Source organism: Plutella xylostella, chromosome 21 (assembly GCF_932276165.1).
Source record: "Plutella xylostella chromosome 21, ilPluXylo3.1, whole genome shotgun sequence".
Lineage (NCBI taxonomy): Eukaryota > Metazoa > Arthropoda > Insecta > Lepidoptera > Plutellidae > Plutella > Plutella xylostella.
The window spans coordinates 6,296,764-6,319,953 of record NC_064001.1 but is presented as its reverse complement, the minus strand read 5'-3'; the positions used below and the strand labels follow the sequence as shown (position 1 = coordinate 6,319,953).

Genomic DNA, 23,190 nt, shown 5'->3' with positions numbered 1-23,190 from the left:
TAATAACGACCTTAGATGTGTGTGAGGAACTCAATATAATTTTTCCAAATTTTTTCGCATTTCATCTCATTAAAATAAAATAGAATGTGTAAAATCTATTTTTAAATAGTGTAACCTACCTAAAAAAAATGCCGTGCTTCGATCGACGAGAAGACGGAGGAAAGTTAATATTCGGAGCTGTCATCTGTCAAATGTCAAATATGACACAGTGTACTGTGGTTCTGTGGTCATGTGTGTAAAAAAATCTCTTCAACTTTTACGACTTTTTTTGAACTACTAAAATTTGAAAAGTTTACTTTTCTTTGTGAAAGTTTAAAAACTTTTTCATGGAGTAGAAAAGTTACAGTTAAATAAAGACGGTATCTTCCACCATCAAACGGAACGTTCCAGTTTCCAGGATCGCCATCACAATCTGAAATAATAGCTTTTGATGATGGATCATTACCGTGATCCATACCAAGGGGAAGACTACTATGATCTTCTTCTAGATGATCAGGATAGTGATCAAGGATTGTCCGAAGACGAAGCTCAGGATTATAATTCTCAGGTAAAATATAAAATAAATCATTTCATTTATTAATAGAGGTAATCCTCTAGGTAAGTGCCTTAAGTGCTCTACAAACTGTAGTAACAACTCATTGGGTATTAACATAATACTCATTAGGTATTAACATAATGTAGATATAAAATATATTTATCTTTCAGTTAAAAGATGAAGATCTACCGACATTTTTAGTTGATGTGAAAGTTGAAGATATTGAAGAAAGATGGTGAGTGGAAAAACTAAAATCTAAATCTAATTTTCAATCAATATATAGGTACATATTTAAAAGGATGCCATATACGTCGGTTAAATATCCATGTTTTCACCAGCCTAACCAGCAATTTTTTTTCTTAGGGTCTGCCCATCTAATGAAAATTTCAATAGGAACTTTCAAGCTGAGTCCTCTCCTTGCAGTGAAAGTTCAAGGTAAATATCCTATGAAATCAGCACCAAACTTTGAAATCAAATACAATAACAAATCCAATCTCCCTTCAGAGGTGAAATGTATAAAAAAATGGTTATCATTGAAAAGATACAGCCACAAACTAATACAAATTAATGTGCTCAAACAAGATCAATTATAATAAGCATATGAATTTGTTTAGATCTCCACCATGGTTGCCTCGCATCGACTATAACCAACTATTCTCTCAGACAGAGTACAGCTGTAAACAGAATGAAGAAAGGTAAATATTTTAATTATTTATTTAGAAATTAAATGATAGATTAGACTGTTGTTGACGACGCGTTCCATAGTTAGGTATTTAATTGTTTTATTTATGATTGTAACCACTATTGCGATATGTATCCATAACTTGTATTAAATATTAGTAAACGATCTTCAAAAATGTTTTGCATGTGAATGTAGTTGCGTATGTGACGTCACTACCACCGCATCGGCGGCGCAAGCGCGGCCACCTTCAGTCTTTTTAAGTCTTTGTCTAGCCGTTATCACGAGCGCTTTAATTGACCGGTAAAATTTGTATTTTCGTGTGCCTGTTTTCAATATAAACCCGTAAAGTGTTTTTCCGGCCTTTTTACTTCCTACACCACACTCCCGTTAGTTACAAAGTGGTCCTTCGAGCCGGATTCTAAATGTTTCACACGCCAAAAACGGACGGTAAAATGGTGAACACACGGAGTGCTGTGAAACGCGAATTAGTGAAGAAAGGGTGTGAACCTACGGGAAGTCAGTCGCTGAGGAGGCATGCTGAAAGCGAACCGCCTAAAATTGAAGAAATTGAGCCGCAAATGGAACAGAAGATGATGCTTAGCCGAACATTCGCAGTTGAGGGTAGCACGAGGTCGGCACCGAACGGTCGAGTAACGGCCGCCGCCGCCGGTTCAAAAACTGTTGCTAAGTCGACGTCATCATCTTCAATAGCTCGCAGAAAAAGGTTAGAGTTGCAGGCAGCTGAGGAAAAAGCGAAGATACAAATGGAACTGATTGACAAACGGCTACAGGCAGATATTGCCGATTTGGAAGATGAAGAAAATTACAGTCCACAGCCGTCAGAAGGCAAATCCAATGAAGAAATCGAGAAGTGGTTGGACCGCAGTCACCAGCAGCAAGCACAGACAGCACTAACAGCACAGCCTGCCCACGATGATGGCTTGTACTCGGGCGGGCCGCGCCCACCGCCGGCACCCGCGGCAGCTCACGCCGACGCCGCCGGCAGCGAAGGGACAGTGCAAATGTTGGCCAGTGCACTACAGAAAATAGCTACTGCTGTGGCTTCTAATGCAGGTAACTCCAACTTACTTAGTCGCATGAGCACGCCCCGAGACCTCCCAAGCTTCTCGGGCGACCCCATGGAGTGGCTCCATTTCAAACAAGCGTTGGAGGAGTCCACGTCGCTCTGCAGCTTCAGCGAGAAGGAAAACCTTTGGAGGTTACGTAAGTGCCTACATGGAGCAGCCAGAGAAGCCGTTGCTGCACTATTAATAACGGCTACGTCGACACGAGAGGTAATGTCGACACTGGAGCTACGATTTGGAAACCCGGAGATTATAATATCTAAGATAATAAACGACATACGTAAATTGCCCCCCATGTCGACCGAGTATCACAGGGACATTGTGACGTTCTCGGTGAAAGTACAAAACTTTGTAGCAGCTGTACGTGCTGTTGGGAGAGAGGACTATCTACAAGGCATGAACATAACGAACATAATTTTATCGAAGTTCCCAGCAGTGCTCATACCGAGATGGTCTGATTACAGTTTCCCGCTCATCAAGGATGCAGCTCCTGGGCGGACCCGCCTGGAGATTCTCGCCGAGTTCCTGCGCGACGAGGCTGTGAAGATAACGTCCACGGCAAACCTAAGTGTATTGTGCCCGCGAAGTGATAAATATAAAAATACCGATCATAGTGCGACACGCCCATATACAGTGTTAGTCAATTCGAATCAAACGGGCGCAGTGAATAGCAATAATAACAAGTGTTCGTTCTGTCGCGCGATTAAACACGAGCTCACAAACTGTAGAAAGTTCAAACGAGCTTTACGTAAGGACAGATGGCAGCACGTAAAACGTTTCGGCATATGCTTCAAGTGCCTCATCTCACGTCACGATCGCGAGCAGTGTCCCGCGCCCGCCTGCGACAAGGAGGGCTGCGGCGGCGCCCACCACCGCCTACTGCACTACGACGCCGCCGGCAGCAGCGAGCCACGCAGGGACACCGCGGCCACCACGTCGCGGACACCCGCCTCGAGTGAGGCTGACCTCGAGGACCCCCCTGCGGCGCAGACGGTAGCGCACGTCGGCACACGCAGCTGTAAGGTCCTACTGAAGGTAGTACCCGTGCGGATCCACGGGCCCAATGGGGCCTACGACACCAGCGCCCTGCTGGACGACGGGTCGACCATATCGCTGGTCAGCGAGGAGCTGGCGGCGCGCGCGGGGCTGCGCGGCCGCCCCGACACCGTGCATGTGCGCGGGGCCTGGACTCATAACGAGATGGTATTCAAAAGCAATATAGTTCAAGTAAGCTTATCTGGTGTGAACAATGTAATGCATTCTATAACTGCCCGTACTTGTAAACAACTCAATTTACCGTTACAAACACTGTCTATTGTTGAATTTGAAAAATATGATAATCTGAAATTCCTTAAAAATGAGTCTTTATTATGTTATTATACTGATTGCAAACCTGAATTACTTATTGGTCAAGATAATTGTCACCTGTTGCAAAGTATTGAAAGTCGAATAGGTAAAAATATGGAACCGTCGGCAACTTTAACCCCTCTAGGTTGGTGTGTCCATGGTGTGGTGCCGGTGCAGCAGCAGCGCGCGGCCGCGAGCGCGGGGCTGGTCAACTTCCTGACCGACTCGGGTGACCACGACGTCGCGCGTGAACTGCGGGACATCCACGACGAGGTAAGACGTGGATTTTCTATTGATGCACTAGGTGTGTCAACAAAACCTAGGCCGAATTCTGACGACGAAAGCGCTCGTCGGCAACTTGAGGAGTCGGCCACTTTAAAGGACGGTAGGTGGTTTGTCAGTCTTCCATGGAAGGACAAGAGTTGCAAAATGCCGACTGAAAGCTACGCCACAGCCTTAAACAGGTTGAAGAGTGTAGAGAAGAAGATGGCAGCCAATAAGGACTTCGCAACAAGGTATACTGAACGCATACAACATTTGTTAGATAACAGTTTTGCATCACAACTAACAGCTGATGGTCACCCTACTGAACGTACTTGGTACTTACCTCATTTTGGAGTTGATAACCCAAACAAAAACAAGCTCCGGCTGGTCTTCGACGCCGCCGCGAAAACAAAAGGCTTATCATTAAATGATTACCTACTAACAGGACCGGACCTATTGGAATCTTTATTCGGTATTATGTTACGTTTTAGAGAAAATAAAATAGCTGTAATTGGTGACATCAAAGATATGTTTTTAAGGGTCAAAATTCATAAGGAAGATCAAGACGCCCTGAGGTTTTTATGGCGTCCGAGTCAAAGTTTAAATACCCCAGTAAAGACATACACAATGGAATCTCTTATCTTTGGTGCCAGCTGTTCCCCATTTATAGCACAGTTTATTAAAAATAAGAATGCGGACCGGTTTGAATTATCTAAGCCGGCCGCAGTGCATGCGATTAAAAAACAACATTACATGGATGATTATATTGATAGTTTTAGCGACGAAGCCACCGCGACCGAGATGGTAAATAATGTATCTTACATACATAAATCCGGCGGCTTTGAGATTCGCAATTGGGCAAGTAATAGTTCGGCCGTCTTAGATAGTTTACCGCCGGCCACCTTGAGTACTGCTGCTATAAGGTTCAAAATTGATAAGCAGAGTCTTGGTGAGCGCACGCTAGGGTTAATATGGTATCCTTCTGAAGATTTGCTGGGTTTCGACGTGTCGCTGAAACGCATCCCCGACGATATACTCACAGGGAAACAACGGCCGACGAAGAGAATATTACTACGAGTAGTAATGTCCATCTTCGACGTATTTGGAATCCTGGCTCCTTTTACAATTCAAGGTAAAATTATGCTACAGGATACTTGGAGGTCTAACATCGGATGGGATGACGCAATTACGGATAATACATTTGAAAAATGGGTTCAATGGGTCGAGTTGCTGAAAACTATCGAAAAGGTGAGAATACCTAGATGTTATTCATCTATTTTCCCCGTGTTGACTGATACGGGTTCCGTGACGTCGGCGGCGATGACGTCACCACAGCTGACGCGCCCAAGGTCAGCGAGCGATGCCGCTACCCCGAGTGTAGGTAATTATAATAACTTTAATGAACTACAGTTACACGTTTTTTGCGACGCTTCCACGCAGGCGATGTGTGCTGTGGCCTATTTTCGTTGGATAGATTGTCACGGGAATGTTAGTGTTGCATTTGTAAGTAGTAGATGCCGAGTGGCGCCGGTGAAGCCGGCCACCGTGCCGCGCCTGGAGCTGCAGGCCGCGCTGCTGGAGGCGAGGCTGGCCCCGTTTCATTTACTCAGACAATGGTACTAACCTACGAGGTGCCGATAATGAGCTAAAAAATCCATAAGGGATATAGATCAGGAGAGCCTGAAACTTGATGGGGTAAACAACGAGATGGAGTGGAAATTTATTCCCCCAGTAAGTCCCCATTGGGGTGGGGCGTGGGAACGATTGGTGAGGAGTGTCAAAACCTCATTAAAAGTTATTTTAAAAGAACGTGCCCCTAAAGAGGAAACTTTAGGCACGTTGATGGCTGAAGTCGAAAACATGGTGAATGGCCGCCCATTGACGCACGTTTCAGTGGAACCGGGGAGCACGGAGGGCCTTACTCCTAACCATTTTCTTCTCGGAAGTTCATCAAACCTCCCGGTAATCGGAGCGTTCGAGGAATTTGACCTCAATTTGAGAAAACAGTGGAGGAAGGCGCAGCTTCTTGCTGACATGTACTGGCGGCGCTGGGTGAGAGAGGTGCTGCCGGAGCTCATTCCGAGGAGGAAATGGAATGAGGAGCAGGCGCGTCAACTACAGGTAGGTGACTTAGTATATCTTATTGAGCCTGATGCCCCGCGGAACGTTTGGCGGAAAGGCTTAGTGGAGACAGTCCTGCCAGGTAATGATGGCAGGGTCCGGCTCGTCGAGGTCAGGACTCAGTCCGGTCGCTGGAAGCGACCAGTCACGCGCGTCGCTAGAATACCTATTGGTAAAGAGTGCTGAGTCAGCACTAGGGGGGGGAATGTTGACGACGCGTTCCATAGTTAGGTATTTAATTGTTTTATTTATGATTGTAACCACTATTGCGATATGTATCCATAACTTGTATTAAATATTAGTAAACGATCTTCAAAAATGTTTTGCATGTGAATGTAGTTGCGTATGTGACGTCACTACCACCGCATCGGCGGCGCAAGCGCGGCCACCTTCAGTCTTTTTAAGTCTTTGTCTAGCCGTTATCACGAGCGCTTTAATTGACCGGTAAAATTTGTATTTTCGTGTGCCTGTTTTCAATATAAACCCGTAAAGTGTTTTTCCGGCCTTTTTACTTCCTACACCACACTCCCGTTAGTTACAACTGTTATCTTTAAATTGAATGATTGAAATCATTTAACCTTTAAGAAAGTGACAAGAGGCCCTTTGCTGTCCAAGAAATAAGATTATGCAAATGTTAGAAATAAATATAATAGTGCAATTTTAAACTATTCTTGCTGAAAGCAACTTATTTAAATACAATTACAGTTGGGTAGTATTTAGCCGCGAGTCATCGGGTGGCGCGGTGCGAGCGTCGGGCGGCGCGCGCGACATCTGTCTTAAAGATGAGGATATCCCAGAAACACTCACACAAATGGTCCAGAACATCGCCATGACAAGACAAACCAGTGACCAAGTACCACAACCAAGTAACGAGCAAGAAATAACATCACAAACAAGCAACACAACCTCTGAATGTAATGAATGTAACAATGAATTTTATGACAGCGATAGGGCAGAGTACCATTTTATGAATAGCGATAAATCTGCCTTCAACTTCGAGTGGTCAGACATATCCACGTTCAACCAAATCAGAGAGCCCTTCCTGGCCACAGCAGGTGTGCAGCTGAAGTTGTCCACGCCCTATGAAGCATTCAGACACTACTGGAGTGACGACATTCTACAGCACATTGCAACAGCCACAAACACGCACGCACTCGCTATAGCTTCCGCATCAGAAAAGTTTAAAACAGACTGGCGTGATACTAACGCTGATGAAATAATGATTTTATTCGCATTTTGGATCATGCTCGGCATTATAAGAATGCCCTCAATAAAATCTTGTTTTTCAAACAGTGCACTACTAAAAACAAACATTTTCAGCACACTCATGACTGAAAACAGATATTGGCTATTGAACAAAGCCCTTTATTTCGTCACTGAGGTTGGAGATAATCCGACGCGTCCGATCAATCCACCCACTTTATACCTGAAACCAGTTATAGACCACCTCAACAAAAAGTTTAAAGAAGCTTATTCGCCGGGCCCCGACCTAACCGTCAACGAGACCTCGATATGTCGCAACTTACAGTCAAAAACATCCAATAGTATAAAATACTACGAGCTGGTAGAGTGTGGGACGGGCTACCTTTTGTCTGTCCTGAGCGATGACTCTATAATAGAGCCCGTGTGGCTGTCCCGTCACGCGAGCGCCGTGGTACAGCTGACGCGGCCGCTGCTCCATCGCGGCCACCGACTGTTCCTCGACGAGCGGTTCTCTTCGCCCCCACTGGCGCGTCTGCTCAAACGCAACAACACTGACTGTGTCGGGGTTTTATCTAGTTCAAGAGATCTTCCTTCTGATCTTCATTCTTCTTGCTTAGTTCCTGGCGACTGCTCGGCGCGCCACGCCGGCGACGTGGCGGTGTGGGCGTACCGCGACCGACAACACACGCTCTACGCAGTGTCCACGCATCATGGGGCCGCCACAGCCCCCCGACTCCTGCCGTCAGTCGTCAAAGACCTCCACACCTTCTTATCACCGACTGAACATAACTCTGTAGACCCGTGCGTGGATAGAACACAAACCTGGCAGAAAAGAATGTTTAAAAGACTACTCAATGCGACCGTGTTGAACAGTTCTATTTTGATTGGTAGTACAGGCTGCAAGAAACAGACTGCGTTTAGTTTGGGTCTCGTAGAAGAGATTATGAAGAGGCATTTGGGGTCAGCACGGGGCAGGCGGCGGGCGGTGCAGACAGGTTTTGAGTCATCGGAGGCGCGTCTAGTGGAGAGGCACTTCATCGCCCGCGCGCCGTGCGGGGGCGGGGGCGGGGGGCGACTCACGGGGGCGGACGGGTCGTCGCGGGGCCGGCGGGCGTGTGTGTGGTGCGCGGGGCGGGAGGGACGCTCGCGCAAGACTGTCTACGTTTGTGAGCAGTGCCAAGTGCCGCTTTGCCTCAATGAGTGCTTCAAAAAGTTTCATACTGTGCCGTAGTCTTCTATAAAAATTATGAACAATATTTGGCAGATTCGGACTGGACCGTTTTTACGTTTTACGTAGGTTGTATGACAAACGTGTTTAGAATACCTTGTTGCGGAGGTGTATCCACGTAGTAGGGAATACCATGTTCTGTAGGTATGCAAAGCTCAAAAATACCTACCATGAATTGAGAGAATGTGGATAGTGGAGGTAGGATAGATTGTGTTTAAATTGTCAAGGTTAATTATAAAAGTGATTGCTGGTGCGTAAATCCCTCAAGGGGTATCGAAAGACAAAAGCAAGTGGACTGTATATGTATTATGTTATTTTTAACCAAATGACTTTCTCGTCGCTGATCAACAAGTAGAAGGCTTGAACATACCTGCAAATCTCAAAGAAGTATGCTCCTGTCACCAAACTACGCTCTCCAAAGAACACAATGCATCCAGGGTAGGTAGGTATTCGTCGCGAGATTCACAATTTTATTGTATTTTATTGATGTCCAATATTGTCCAGAAAACAGAAAATTTATGCGGAAGACCGGCGTAACCAATAGCTATTTTCAAATAATATTAGTAAGGGAAGGGTTAAATAAATAAATTAAAAATAAAGAATTCATGAAGTACATTATTTATTTAAAAAAATGTTTTTGAAAGCAAACTGTTGTTCACTCTCGCACGCAGTGGAAATGCTACAGTCGTCTCCGCGATCACGACTCGCTTATTTATTTACATATCTGATCAATTACTTACAAGCAGAGATATTTTCATTTGAATTCCAGAACATTGCGATATAAATAGATAGTGCCTAAAAGCTATTAAATTATTATTTACGTTTTAGCAAGGATTTTAACCATATTTAAATCGCAATGTTGAAATATTGAATGATCTAATTATTAATTTAGCTAGCCTCTGCTGTAAATGATGATTCCATAGGACAGCGCTATTATTTGTATACTTATTTACATAGCTATAGGTAGATTGTACATTTTAAAGCAGACATAGTTTTGATCTTGATAGTGAAACACTTTTTTTTATATAAGTAAATAAACTTAAGATATAATAAGTATAAAAGAATAGATTACGGTAATCTTCCATTGATTTAAATAAAAAAATAGATTAAATTTGACTGCGACGGAAAGGAAACCCTCATATTGGCGGCGGCGACCGGTAAGTACTCAACAGAAAACAACATTTTAAACAACTAATAAAAATACACACAGAATGCATTGCAAGGATTTAGCATTAGTTGATTTTGGCACTAATACATTCTTTAACATTTGAAATAAATAAACAATAAATAAGGCCGCATGAGTGAAATACTTACAAATTAAATAATAGTTTGTCATTCCTTCCTAAGTTAAAAAGAATGAAACAGATAACCGTATTGTGACCTAAGGCACAGTGCGTTCATAATAAATGTGACATGATATCGTCAGTCCCTTTAATACTGCTGCTGCCACCAAATGACCACAGATAATTTACTATACTTTTATGTATATTAGATATTTTTGGGACAAGGCAATCTCATTAAGGCGTAATTAACTTGTGAACGCACTGTTTGTAAGACAAGAACAACAATATTGCATTCAATATTAATATGCAACATTTTTACTGCTTGCGAAAATTCACAGAATAGTTTTAAATGCACGTTAACTACGAGTAGGGTCGGACACGTAGACAATAGGAAAAGCGCTAATCATTTAGGCAAGTTGGTGTGGGAACAAACAATACAGGTTCAACAATTAACAAAATATTGGGAACAGTCTCAGTAACCGTACACCTGCGTGTTATGTTGCTACATAATGTGCAAGACGCATGGCATACAAAATGAATGTGAAGCACATAATCGTACTGTCACAGCTAGGAGCCTTGTTATATTATCGCTCGGCAATGTGGGCATGAAGTTAAGCAACACATGGCACGGTCAAAAATAGGATGAGTGACCGATTTCAAGTGATTGTTTTTTGGGCGCTACGGACGGCACGTTAAGCCGTGGGTCCCAGTTGCTGTTTCGCCAGCAGTCGTGAAGCCTAGGCATAGTCTTCGGGCAGCTTGAAAACATCTGACAGTCGGTTTGCACTTACCCGACAATGCTCTTAGCACAAGCTAGCTTATGTTGAGGTCCACCAACCAACACTGGGCCAGCGTGGTGGAATAGGACTAAAACTTTACCATGGAATGAAACGTGCCCTAGCACGAATGTTGACGAATGTTGGCGTGGCACAGTGGTTTATCCCCATATAATTGGGTTCTTTGAAAAAGTAAAAAAAACACAAAACATTACAATGTTTTTAATAAAAACTATTAGAATGGGGACGACCGACCCAGTGGTATCACCACAACGCCGGTTTTACATGAGACTGGAAATGTTAACTGAAGGAGGAATGGAATTGTCTACAGAGGGGAGAGGGGAACTAATTCGTCTACACAAATAAACGAACATTACGATACAACCACACTTTTCCGATATAAAAGAGTAATCTTAGTATGTACCCATAATAAATATCTATCAATATATACTCTCGATCAACAAATATAATTTAATATAGGTAATATAATACGAATTTAAAATCTATTAACATTATCACAATATGAGTTTCGACGACATTATGCCGTCTATTTAAAAAATTATGGTTCGTTTGTAAGTTCTTTAAGTATTTACAAACTTTTTACCTCGATCTTATATTGTACATTCGTCTTTTTTTCCTTAGAAAAGAATACCTAATGATAGTGGAGATGAAGTTTAACTACGTGTTGCTAACGGCCGCGCCGCTGAGATCGAACTAAATACTAGGCGAGGAGCTCCCACACTATCACTCTCACGAGACGCCCACTAGCCTCAATGTCCCGCTATCGCTTTGAACCACCTCTGATTGGCCAATCAACAGCTGTCAGAAGAGGAACATTAGCCAATAAGCACGCTCACAGTCCGTAGCGCTTGCACCAAGCTGCAAGCGTCACTTGTCTCCTGAGTCCCCTCATAAGTCGACGGAGTCGAGGTCCTGGCGGGGGGCGCGCGGCGAGGGCGGGGAGGGCGGGGAGGGCGGCGTGCCGGGGGCGGGCGAGGGCGGGCGCGGCTGGAACTTGCCCGCTAGGGCGGACAGGGCGGCGTCTGCGTGAGGGATGCGCTTCATGATCTTGCCCGACGTGATCAGCCGGCCGAAGCCCTCCTGGAATGCGATAAGGAAATGTTTGTTAAAGTTGTAGTTCGAGGTTCAAGTAACAGATGTTCAACTGCACTTAGATAGTCAGTCTAGTCCCACTGTTCACCGATTGGCAGCTCTTCAACATGGATATTTTATTACATTCTTGCACATACTCATTCCACAACTTCTTCGTAAACATAGTGACATTATAAATTACGTTATACATATAGGCCTATATCTGTTTGTCGTCAGCCGCCCTCATCCATCCGCTCCTGGGACTGACGTAAAAAGGAACGAACCAGATAGAGTTGTGGCTCACGCGGCAGCGAATCTTCGTTTTAAGTCATACAGAGTAACACCCGTGGCCACAACACAACTACATTACCTGGTGAGCAAACGCGTATCCACTTCTAACACTCCTTCTAGCCCGGCGGGCGGAGGGGGTGCGGGGGGCGGGGGCGCCGCCGCGGCCCGCGCGCCACCGCTGCCGCGCCCGCAGCCGCTCCGCCAGTGTGGGCCGCGACTGCGAGCAGGCCAGTCGCCAGGACACGACCGGCACCATGAGGATTATCATCTGGGGGGAGGGAATGTAGATTAGGTACTTGGTCGATAAAAAGTCGTGTCATACAGCATACTATAACTATTAGGTATTATTGTTCCTAATATGGACAACGATTTCCATGATAAAACAAAATGTATATGCGTCCACGCTACTACACTTTATGCTGCACTAAAAGCGCACTGGTATGTCTGATGCTGAAGATGAAATTACATAGACATTTTAATCTTGAATCAGAACAAATACCAACAACCTCAAAATAGTTTCGAAATATGGATTCAGTCGATCGCGATTATTACAATCTTTGTATCCTATTCGATGACACGTTATCATAAAAGTTACCATCACATTCACTCAAAATACCGCACGATGTTACGAAATGACACAAGTTGCCCTGGCAATACTTTTGTCTGAAATAGCCACCGCAAAAACTTGTTGGAGGAGTTTGTAAACACAGCCAATGGTTTAGTTTTCTATGTAGGTACTTATTGTCTATTGTAGAGATGTAATATAATACTTCATGTATGCTGTGTCGTGTGAAAACTAATCTCGATAAATCTTCGTTAGTCCTTTATAATCTACTGGTTTCACTATTAAAACCCAACAAAACTCACAGTAAGTATAGCGGTGAACCAGAAGGTGGGTTGTGTCAGCGCCACAGACAGAGAGCCCACGTACGGGCCACCGATCACGTAGTTGTAGAAGTAGTCCAGCACGAAGTACGACACCAGCGAGCCCCAGATCGTCACGTGGTTGAACACCGTCCAGTAGGTTGTGTCTAACGCTATCTGGGGGGAGAGAGAGGGGGAAATAACTTAAAAATAACCACGGCATAGATACAAAGTTAAAAATAATACAGCAGAAACACGAAATATGTCCAAAAACGGCATTTGAAAGGCAGTCGCTGAACTTTGATGAACATTATTTTGAACTAGCTGTTCCTGCGCGCTTCGCTTCGCCTTAAAAAGTTTTCCCGTGGGAATTCCGGGATAAAAAGTAGCCTATGTTCTTTCCCAGGGTCTAGACCATATGTATACCAAATTTCATTCAAATCCGTTCAGTAGTTTTGGCGTGAAAGCGTAACAGACAGACAGACACAGTTACTTTCGCATTTATAATATTAGTTAGGATAACATTACGGTAGGTATATTCGTAAAAAAAATATGTATCTACCTATACAATAAAAGCACGAAGCGAACAAACTATGTATTGGGGAAGCAAACATAAGATTTAGACAAAAGTGATTCAGAATGCGGATCGTAACTCGTATATAACATCTCTACTTACGTAGTACTTACAAATAAATACATGTTTAAAATATGACTTACTTGTGTAGTATTATCTATAATTAGAATAGTGGCGACGACGCTGCCGAGCAGCATGTGGTCGGAGAGCACCTTGCCGTCCGCCGCCAGCCCGTCCTTGTAAGTACCTGCGAATAAACAATAGTTACAATTAATTACTTATTTTACATAAAGTCATAATGACAATGTAAACATTTGTAATACAAAAATATGAGTTGATACGACGAGTATTGACAAAAAATTAAGAGAGTGAGTATCAGAAGTTTTGATAGATACGGCTCAGGAGTTTCTTTCTTCCGTTTTTCTTCCCAAGACAAGGTCCTTTTAGATTACACTTAAGTACAGCATGATTATTGAACATTTGAGAACATGATGATGGACTTTTTTAAAGTCCGTAGTACCTCTAGTACAGGATTGATAGTTTTTGAAAAACTATCAATCCTAAAGAAGTGCCTCTAGCGGAAACTATCATAAAATTTTTGCCATATAATGAATTACAGAAAAAAACGTAAACTTTTTCGTTTTCATAAATTGCAAAACCCTTACATGAGGCTCCGATATAATCAAAAGATTTTAAACCTACAACTCACCATAAGGTATAAGAAACAGCACGAGCGACGTGAAGCACCCGTGCAGCGTGGACTTAATAAACTCAGTTTTATTAAACAGCTGGCTGGTGTGTCCGGGCGCGTACAGCTTGGGGAACTGCAGTGACGTCACGTCCGACACGTCCTGTTCGAACACGCCCAGCGCCAGGACGGGAAGTGACGTGTAGAACAAGTTGTAGACTGAGATGAACATCTCGTCGAATACCGTCTGTTGGGGCGGAGATTGCGATTAGTGGGAAATGTTTCCTAGTGCAAAAAGTAAACACAACACTGAGGTCGATTCTGAAGGCACAAAATCTAATGTTCGAGCTGTCAAAATCACTATTTCTTTAATTAAAACTCTACGATTGTTCCCGTACGTTTTTTGCTAGCAAAATTTATAGTTTGATAGCGATAGAATTTCTGCCATCCGAATAGCTACCATTGTCGCATTTATATTATTAGATGATACCAATACCATTGACTATGCTAGGGAATTCAAACGCATAATATGTGGGCTGGGAGGTAGGCTTTAGTGCCACCGTTTTAAATTAGTTTCGTAGTTAACTGTTGCAGCTAAAATTAACAACCAACTCACCTGCGCACTGAACCCGCAAAAGAACGCGAACCAAAAGTGGCACACGGTAAACGCAAAGTTCTTGTAGAAGAAGTATCTGAGGAACTTGCACATGCGGAAGTAGGACCAGCGGCCGTGCACCAGCAACAGGCGCTGCAGGAAGCGGAACTGAGCTATGGAGTAGTCCGAGGCCAGGACCGCCTGCATGCCCTCTTGGCCGGAGATGCCCACGCCGATGTGCGCCGCTGGAATAAAATAAGATAAGATAAATTTATTAAAATTCCACAAAAATCATATACAGTGAAACTATAAAGTCCTGAAATTAAATGAGGGCACTGCTATCTTTCATGTAGCAACCCTATATAGCGAAACATAACTGACTTTGATACTTGAAATTTTGCCTGTTAACTTCCTACCTATTTATGTATTTAAAAACAACTTACTATCCACAAAAAAAGCTCTTATACAAGCTAGAAGGTGTTAATATGAATGCTAATAGTGAAACCAATAAATATTTATTTAGATAACGTTATTACAACTGTATAAAAAAACTGGATCTGTTGACGAAGGGCACACATAGTAAAGACATCAATTTCTCTTTTCGGACGGCCAGTTCTGTTTCTTCCAGGAGTTAGAAATATTCCATATTTTGCCCTCTTTGGCACGCTGGTCCGATATAACTATAAAATAAAATAAAAAAATCTTTTTGAGTTACACAATGCCCACCAAATTCACACAATGTGAATTTAGTAAGTACCTAAATAAACATATATGTTCAAGTATCAAAATGTTATGGTTTAACTCAACTGAAATCAGATGAAACCTACAATCAGTGGTATGTAAACAATGTTCGACTTGGGCTCTAAACCTAGGTTTATCGATAAATGAAGCGTTGGTACTAAGAAAAAATGAGTTATTACCATTTGTACAATGCTACATACCCGTCATAGACGCTGTACGAGCGTAAACATCCTCCAAATTCGACAAAATGTGTCCAGCTTGATGTTCCGCTAAACATTGTATTAAAAGTCGATAAATAACTTCACTAGCTTGACTACGAATATTTTTCTTCATCTTCCTAATTGCAACCAAGCGTAAATTGTTGCTTTTATCTAGATTATCCTTATAATTAATAAGAAAATTCAAAAAAACAGCCAACCGCCTATTGACATAAACAGTTGTTATGACTTTTATGTTTCTTTTCTAATGGTGCCAGGCTCCTGAAAATTTTAGTTCCTCAAACATTAATTTCAGGACTTTATAGTTTCACTGTAAGGTATAACTATTCTATGTAATAACCTGAACTAAGGTACGCTACGTACTTTGTATTTCAGGTATGCTTAAAGAGCACATAATGTAAGTTAAAAATTCCAAAAGAATACAGAAAATTTAGGGAGTAGAATGGATAGAGGTTAGGTGAGTTGTAACTATTTAGGATGTAGTAAGCTATAGCGAAAAGCTATAGATCATATCCAGTGATGTGCTATGGGAGAGGCCTACGTCCAGCTGTGGACTGCTATAGGCTGATGATGATGAGCCAAGTGTGGAGAGTATGCAAATAACTCTCCAGTCTTGAAGGACGTCGAAGGCCTAGCATGGGACGCGCACGTCAAGACGTAACTAAAGATTTCCGTCGCACTCGCTTTCGAAGCCGCTAGATGTGATTGCGTATTCATATCAAGTCACAAAACCGTCCACAAAGCTAACCTTTAATCATAGACACGTCGTTGGCGCCGTCCCCTATAGCTAGCGTGACGGCCTTGCGCGCCTTCTTGATGAGTTCCAACACCATCGCCTTTTGAACCAAGCTGTCTCTATGGATCACATCTGTCGGTAACACCTCTGGTGGATAAACCATTTTCCCTGAGACTACCTGTTCCATATCTGTCCATCGTTGACATCACACAATCATGTGACATCCGGTCCATCCGAGATTCAGATCTATTAACCTCCTCCTACTCTACTCCTACTATCCTTATATCCCTAAAAACCAACCTTTAATCATAGACACGTCGTTGGCGCCGTCCCCTATAGCTAGCGTGACGGCCTTGCGCGCCTTCTTGATGAGCTCCACCACCATGGCCTTCTGCAGCGGCGTGACGCGGCAGCAGATCACCGAGCGGCACTGAAGAACTACGTCCAGGAACCTGAGCAGAGAAACAAACATGATGTATAAATGGTAGAGCGGTGTTCAGTCGGGTAAGGTCCCGCTTCTCACGCCATGTACTAATGACTTCTTTGAATTTTAGTGCAAAATCGCACTCTACATAATATATTATATTTTCATGACTTCATACTTGGACTGCATGTCTGCATATTTTTAACAGCAGTGAATGATCTTGTCTTTGTTTCGCAAACTATTGATTTGCAGGCTCATCGATTGAGGCTTATGTTCAGTAGTGGACGATCGTTAGATGATGTCATTTTTTGCAGTTTTCCTTAGAGCTCTACTGACACTCACTGTAACAAACCCTATCGCTCTAAAATGAAGAGTGCAATTTTGCAACTGACTTTTTATCATTGTTAGTTACCTAGGTATTTACTTGCATTTAGATAAATTAAAAAAAACAGGATTTGTGCAAAAATCAATATAATAGATCGATTAAATACGGTCTTGAACAATTACTAGTTAGGATAACTTTTTCAGGACTTTATAGTTAGCAATACTCACTTCTCCTCCAACTTAGGATGCAGGCAGTGTACAAGCGAGTGTCCATTGACGACGATGGCGAACCCGTTGGCGTCGTCCGCCGCGTCCGCCGCCTCGGCCGAGTGAGGGCCGCTGTTGTACTCGTTACTGCGGACAGCTGGGGGGTTAACACTATGCCGACGGGTTAGGGGTTACTTCTGCCAGTTGTTGAAGGCATTGCTTGTCTAGTTACTGTAAACAGCTAGGGGGGTCAACACTATGCGACGGGTTAGGGGTTATTTTTGACAGAACAAACTCGACTGTTGAAGGGTTGTTGTGGGCAGCTGGGATATTGCTCTCTATGTGAACGGTCAAACGATCTACATAGCATGTCGGTGACATACTCTAGAGATGGTCAAGGGTATGTTGTTGTAGTGAAAGGATTAGCCTCAGATAAGTTGTCAGTCGCTGACTGGCCAGTGCGCGCCAGTCCTATAAAAGGTACAGTTGAGAGACCCCTTTCGTGAGATCTATAAAGATCGCACTACCCGTATTGAACTCTACGCAAACTGTTTAGGACTTATACTGCTTTCTGTGGTAAACTATTTGAAGCAAATATTTCTGGCAGAATGAAGACATACACGTACTAAAGTAAAACTAAATTGTTTCAAAACGTACCTTGAGCTGAGTGTCAAGGTAAGCATATTTTAAACCACTTTAAAAAATTTGAAAATTTGTCACAGTTTGATCGCGAACACGACGTTACAACATAATAACAAAAAAAATAACTAGTCTAGCTTAACATGACTATCTGCTCAGCTAAGATACGATTTATGACAACATAGGGCGACTGCACCTAGTAATAATTTTAAACAGTAGACCAAAGATACCAAGCTAACATTATACATATAGATACAAATTAATACCGAGGTAAATATTGTTGGTGCAAGTCGCCCTAAGTGGTTTGTTAATAACTAGAGGTGTTCATACAATGATGACAGTGATGGCGCTATAGGTAAGAGAGAGAAAGAGCACTCGTGTGATATGACATGGTAGTTGTGTGCGATAAGGAGGTTTGGTTATTGAAAAGGAAAAAAACGAAAACAGTTGAGTGAAAAAGAGGATTGGATTAGTAATACAGAAAGAAAATGTGAATATTAATGCGTTTAGTTCAAATAGAAATGCATTATTAAATCATTATAAAATTTTGAATATGAAGACGGTTAGTCGATAGAACACAGTTAGAGCTTAAATTTTGCCAAAACTTAGTGCCTAAGTAAGTACATATAAAATTTTGAAAATTAAAGGTTACACAATATACTGAATATCAAAAATGTTAAACGGCACTTGAGCATAATTTTATACTAGGTAGGTAGATACTGCACATTTTTAGATATCCTTCTTTGGGGCCGTCCATTAATCACGTGAGGCTCAAAGGGGGGCGGAGGTCGTACGGAAAACCTCACGAAACATCACGAGGGGGGAGGGGGGGTCTGGTTAGACATCACATGTATTAATTTTTGACAAAAAGCGCTAGGTATTTCTGACCCAAAATTTTGAACGATTTGTAGTATGACCTTGATTGACTCGCCCGCCGCAATTTTCGTTATATTTTTTCCAGTCAAAAATAGCCTTTACATTATACTTCCAAAAAAATACACGTGATCCAAGGGGGGGAGGGGGGTGTTCCCAAACCTCACCAAATATCACCAAGGGGGAGGGGGGGGTCAAAAAATGGTAAAAACGTCCTCACGTGATTAATGGACGGCCCCTTTAATCATTATATTAAAATTTGCACATCTTTACAAAATTACACTCAACCGCACCAAGTCATTAGGGAAGAAACGACAGACGTTCAAAAGAAGCAAAGGAAGACAGATCAAACAAAAAAAACAAAAAAAGGCGTATATGTGACTCGCTCTTTGCCTCTCTACCTGTGTGCGTGTGTGTTTAGTTCCCACCTAAATGTGACGACGGAGACGGCGGGCGCGTTGAGCTTGACGTTGGCGCGGCCGGGCGACTTGCCGATGCCGCCGCCGCCGTTGGCCGTGTCGCCGTCGGGCTTCGTGTCCGGTTTGCCTGCGGAAACCAGACTTTATTTATTTATTTTATTTATTTACACACATTGTAACATAACAACTTTATGTAGCTGTTGAAAGTTGGAAAAAAAATATAAATACCTAAAATCTCAGATACTAAATTGACAGGCAATCGACTGTTGATGAACCGTTCAGAATCTGTCAATTTAGTATCTGCGTTTAAAAAGCAGACCTTACAAACATACACATTGTATCTATTTCAGCTGCCGCTACACGTCACCATATCGCGATTTGCAATAAATACGGCGTTGCAATTGATAAAACGCGCATTTGGTGGATCGCAACACAAGCGAGCTTGTGCTGAGAGAGTCGGGTAAGTGGGCAACCCGACTGTCAGTGTAAAATTACTGTTTCTTTCTCTCATTCAACCCACCGTGCGGCAGAAACGTGTGCGCGACACGCAGCGACTCGCGGCACTTGTCCAGCTGTCGCTCGACGTCGTCGTGCGCCGCCGCGTCCAGCACCAGCACCTCCGCCAGCTCGTCCGTCAGCAGCTGGCACGAGTAGCCGATGTTTATCGCCGTCTCTGTCGGGGAGGGGAGGAAATTTGTTAGTGTTTTGGTGGTTGAGTTTATGATCGCCAAGCAGTTAAGAGTGAGGCGACCAAACGAGCGTAATTTCGTGAGTTGTCAGTCGCGTATTCCGACAGAAAAATGTGCGCGGGGGGACGAGAGTAGTGAGGACAATACCTAAGACAAACGACCGAAAATACGCGGCTCACACTCACAAAATTACGCTCGTTTGACTTCACCGTAAGGCCTCATTTGTGCACTGCGTCGCGTCGTCTCAACGGATTATAAAAATACAACGCAGGAATGGGGCCTCACTTATTGAAATAATATGCATCGCCAAATGTGTTGGTAAATTTTTGGCATGACGGAGTAACTTTCGCTCATTTTTGGCCTGCGTAAAGTGTACCTAATAATGAGTTTTAGTAACTACAGTTAATAAATTAGTAGTAGTAAACCAAACTTGGTATCAAATAATAACATGGTATCTGTGGTGTGTGGTACATAATTATAATTACCAAAACAAGCGCAAGCGTGTTCGCTGTGTATTTCATACAAAAGTGTACGTAGGTTATGAACTTAGACAAATAGTTACCTTGTTTATCTCCAGTTAAGACCCATATCTTGATGCCGGCCATACTAAGGTTCGCTATTGTCTCTGGCACACCATCTTGTAATTTGTCTTCTATTGCTGTTACGCCTGTCAAAAAAGAAAACGTTAAAGTTACAATCTAGTATTGTAAAATAGGTATAGCTAAGCATTCAACACTGTGAGTGACAGGGCTCATCGTTTACTTTACAAGTATAAGTACAAACCACTACAAATACACTCTGACACATTTCACACACTTACCGACGAGTTGCAAATCTGTCTCTATCTCCTCGTAGATAGCGTCTAGCTGCTCGTCACTATGCTTTGTAAAATATGGCATGAGCAATGTGATTGACAGATCCTTATACCAGGTAAATAAAGCTTTCCTTTGAAAACTAACAAATGCCGAATAAAATGTATGTCTGACACATTTCACACACGTACCGACGAGTTGCAAATCCGTCTCTATCTCCTCGTAGATAGCGTCCAACTGTTCATCGCGGTCGTGTATAGCCAGCGCCGCCGCCTGGTGCCGCCGCTTCCACTCGTTGTCTAACTATACTATGTAAAATATAGCATGAACCCTGTCACAGCTGTCAAATCCATATTTTTTTGTCATTTGTTCGTTTTCAAGGAAAATACAACTTTATTTACTTTTTAGGGTTCCGTAGCCAAAATGGCAAAAACGGAACCCTTATAGTTTCGTCATGTCCGTCTGTCCGTCTGTCACAGCCGATTTACTCGGAAACTATAAGTACTACAGTGATGAAATTTGATGGGAATATGTGTTGTATGAACCGCTACAAAAATATGACACTAAATAGTAAAAAAAAGAATTGGGGGTGGGGCCCCCCATACATGTAACTGAGGGATGAAATTTTTTTTTTCGATGTACATACCCGTGTGGGGTATCAATGGAAAGGTCTTTTAAAATGATATAAAGTTTTCTAAAAAACATTTTTCTTAAAGTGAACGGTTTTTGAGATATCAGCTCTCAAAGTCGTAAAAAGTATGTCCCCCCCCCTCTATTTTTATAACTACGGGGTATAAAATTCTAAAAGAAATAGAGGTGATGCATGCTAATTAACTCTTTCAACGATTTTTGGTTTGATCAAAGTATCTCTTATAGTTTTTGAGATAGGTTGATTTAACTGTAATTTTGCTGCTACGGAACCCTTTGTGCGCGAGCCCGACTCGCACTTGGCCGGTTTTCTAAGGATATGTCAATCACAGGGATCATGCTATATTTTACAAAGAACAAGTACAGTCTGACAAATTTCACACACGTACCGACGAGTTGCAAATCCGTCTCTATTTCCTCATAGATAGCGTCTAGTTGCTCATCGCGGTCGTGTATAGCCAGCGCCGCCGCCTGGTGCCGCCGCTTCCACTCGTTGAAGTATCGCTCGTCCAGCGGCCGCCACGCCAGCGCCAGCGTGCGGAGACCTTCGCCCGCGAATTTCTGGTGGCAATGGAAAAGTAATATTATTATTTTACTATTGTAATTTGCATGTTAGTAACTGCACATACTAATATTGTTTTATAAGTTACTACAGGCAGGCATAAAGAAATAAATAATGTAAAAAGAGTTTGTTGGTTTTTTGAGTGTGAAATGTGTATGTTAGGAAGTGTTCAAAAGTGTTGTGTGAAAGACTGCCATAAGCTTTGCGTTTGCTTTTAAAAAGGTATTCTGTGTACTATCTGAATTCTTAATTTAACGTGAGAATTGAAACTCACGCATATTGCGTTATAAAGCGATAACAATTAATTTATTCACCCTTGGCAAAAGCATATATTAATATTTAAATATTATAAACAAAGTTAAGTCAACTTACATTTAAATGCTCCTGGGTTTTCGCCTTCACTTCTGTTTCGCTTGCTTTTAATCTGTCGTATATTACATTATCAGCACCTTTTGTATATAACCTAATTTCACCATCATCCTTCTTTCTTAATATCACGGACATTCTTTTCCTAACATTATTAAAATCTAATATACACAACAAATCATACACCTGCAACAAAGACAAAATACATTATTTTAGACGATGGATTTTAGTAAACAGGGTCCTATAAAGAGCATCGTAAGCTCTGTTAGTTCAATCATCCGCCCATGTTCGTCCACGTTCGTTTTTAAATAAAATCCTTTTCTTTCTTTCTTTCCACTGGTGGACAAGCCTCTCCCAAGGAGCGCCAACACTCTGTCCTCGGCCATCCTCATCCAGCCAATACCAGCTACATGTCTACCTTGCTAGCTAGCATGTCTGCAATATTGAAGTACATATGTCACCGCATCAGAATTCAACCAACTAGAAATGTAAATATTTTCTCCGAATTTAAAATTTAATGTTTAAAAAAAATTGGGTTGTTGCATATAAGGTCTTCGCACATTATAACAACTCACCGGCGACTCGAAACCGCGAGTCGCCGGTAATGTGCGAAGACCTTTAGTAAGTGAAACTTTTAATTGCTCGCGAGTGAGAGTTACTGGAGTCATCGACTGACCTCTTTATTATCCATAACTGTGATGGTGATGGTGGAGGGCGAGCGCTCGCGGAACACGAAGCCGAAGTTGCGCGCCGCCGACACCAGCGCTGACTCGTCCGGGGACTGAGCCTACACACAAAATTAATATAAAATTACAAACATTTCGATACCGTTGCGGGTAAATCATGTAATCGATGCGGTGCGCAGAACGGAAGAAACTACGCGACGCCAATGGGGCGCGCCATA

The 23,190-nt window shown here is 42.6% G+C and overlaps 3 protein-coding genes across 10 annotated transcripts in view; 2 read left to right on the top strand and 1 right to left on the bottom strand.

Moving 5' to 3' along the window:
* Positions 1-188: 188 nt before the first annotated feature.
* On the top strand, positions 189-8,468 carry LOC119693111 (piggyBac transposable element-derived protein 4-like). Its single transcript, XM_038115562.2, has 5 exons — positions 189-547; positions 706-770; positions 899-970; positions 1,150-1,230; positions 6,740-8,468. Exons 1-5 carry the CDS (start codon positions 431-433, stop codon positions 8,466-8,468), a joined length of 2,064 nt encoding a protein of 687 aa, XP_037971490.2. The 5' UTR covers positions 189-430.
* LOC119691775 lies at positions 1,286-2,902 on the top strand. The gene is made up of 2 exons (XM_038109916.2): positions 1,286-2,291; positions 2,767-2,902. Exons 1-2 carry the CDS (start codon positions 1,640-1,642, stop codon positions 2,844-2,846), a joined length of 732 nt encoding a protein of 243 aa, XP_037965844.1. The 5' UTR covers positions 1,286-1,639; the 3' UTR covers positions 2,847-2,902.
* Positions 8,469-9,067: 599 nt separating the features above from the next.
* Positions 9,068-23,190, bottom strand: part of LOC105381278 (probable phospholipid-transporting ATPase IM) — a 63,542-nt gene continuing 49,419 nt past the window's right edge. For 6 of the 8 annotated variants that reach the window (XM_048628837.1, XM_048628836.1, XM_048628830.1 and 3 more), the window contains 14 exons: positions 22,963-23,073; positions 22,293-22,472; positions 21,748-21,919; positions 20,461-20,565; positions 19,730-19,882; positions 19,192-19,336; positions 17,300-17,425; positions 16,624-16,775; positions 14,650-14,873; positions 14,055-14,280; positions 13,489-13,592; positions 12,775-12,948; positions 11,987-12,175; positions 9,068-11,625 (listed from right to left, as the gene is read on the bottom strand). In XM_048628837.1, the coding sequence (XP_048484794.1) occupies positions 11,434-11,625; positions 11,987-12,175; positions 12,775-12,948; positions 13,489-13,592; positions 14,055-14,280; positions 14,650-14,873; positions 16,624-16,775; positions 17,300-17,425; positions 19,192-19,336; positions 19,730-19,882; positions 20,461-20,565; positions 21,748-21,919; positions 22,293-22,472; positions 22,963-23,073 (2,253 nt within the window). In that variant the 3' untranslated portion in view covers positions 9,068-11,433. Of the gene's footprint in view, positions 11,626-11,986; positions 12,176-12,774; positions 12,949-13,488; positions 13,593-14,054; positions 14,281-14,649; positions 14,874-16,623; positions 16,776-17,299; positions 17,450-19,191; positions 19,337-19,729; positions 19,883-20,460; positions 20,566-21,747; positions 21,920-22,292; positions 22,473-22,962; positions 23,074-23,190 lie in introns of all 8 variants that reach the window. The other 2 variants (XM_048628833.1, XM_048628834.1) reach the window with 2 other exon arrangements.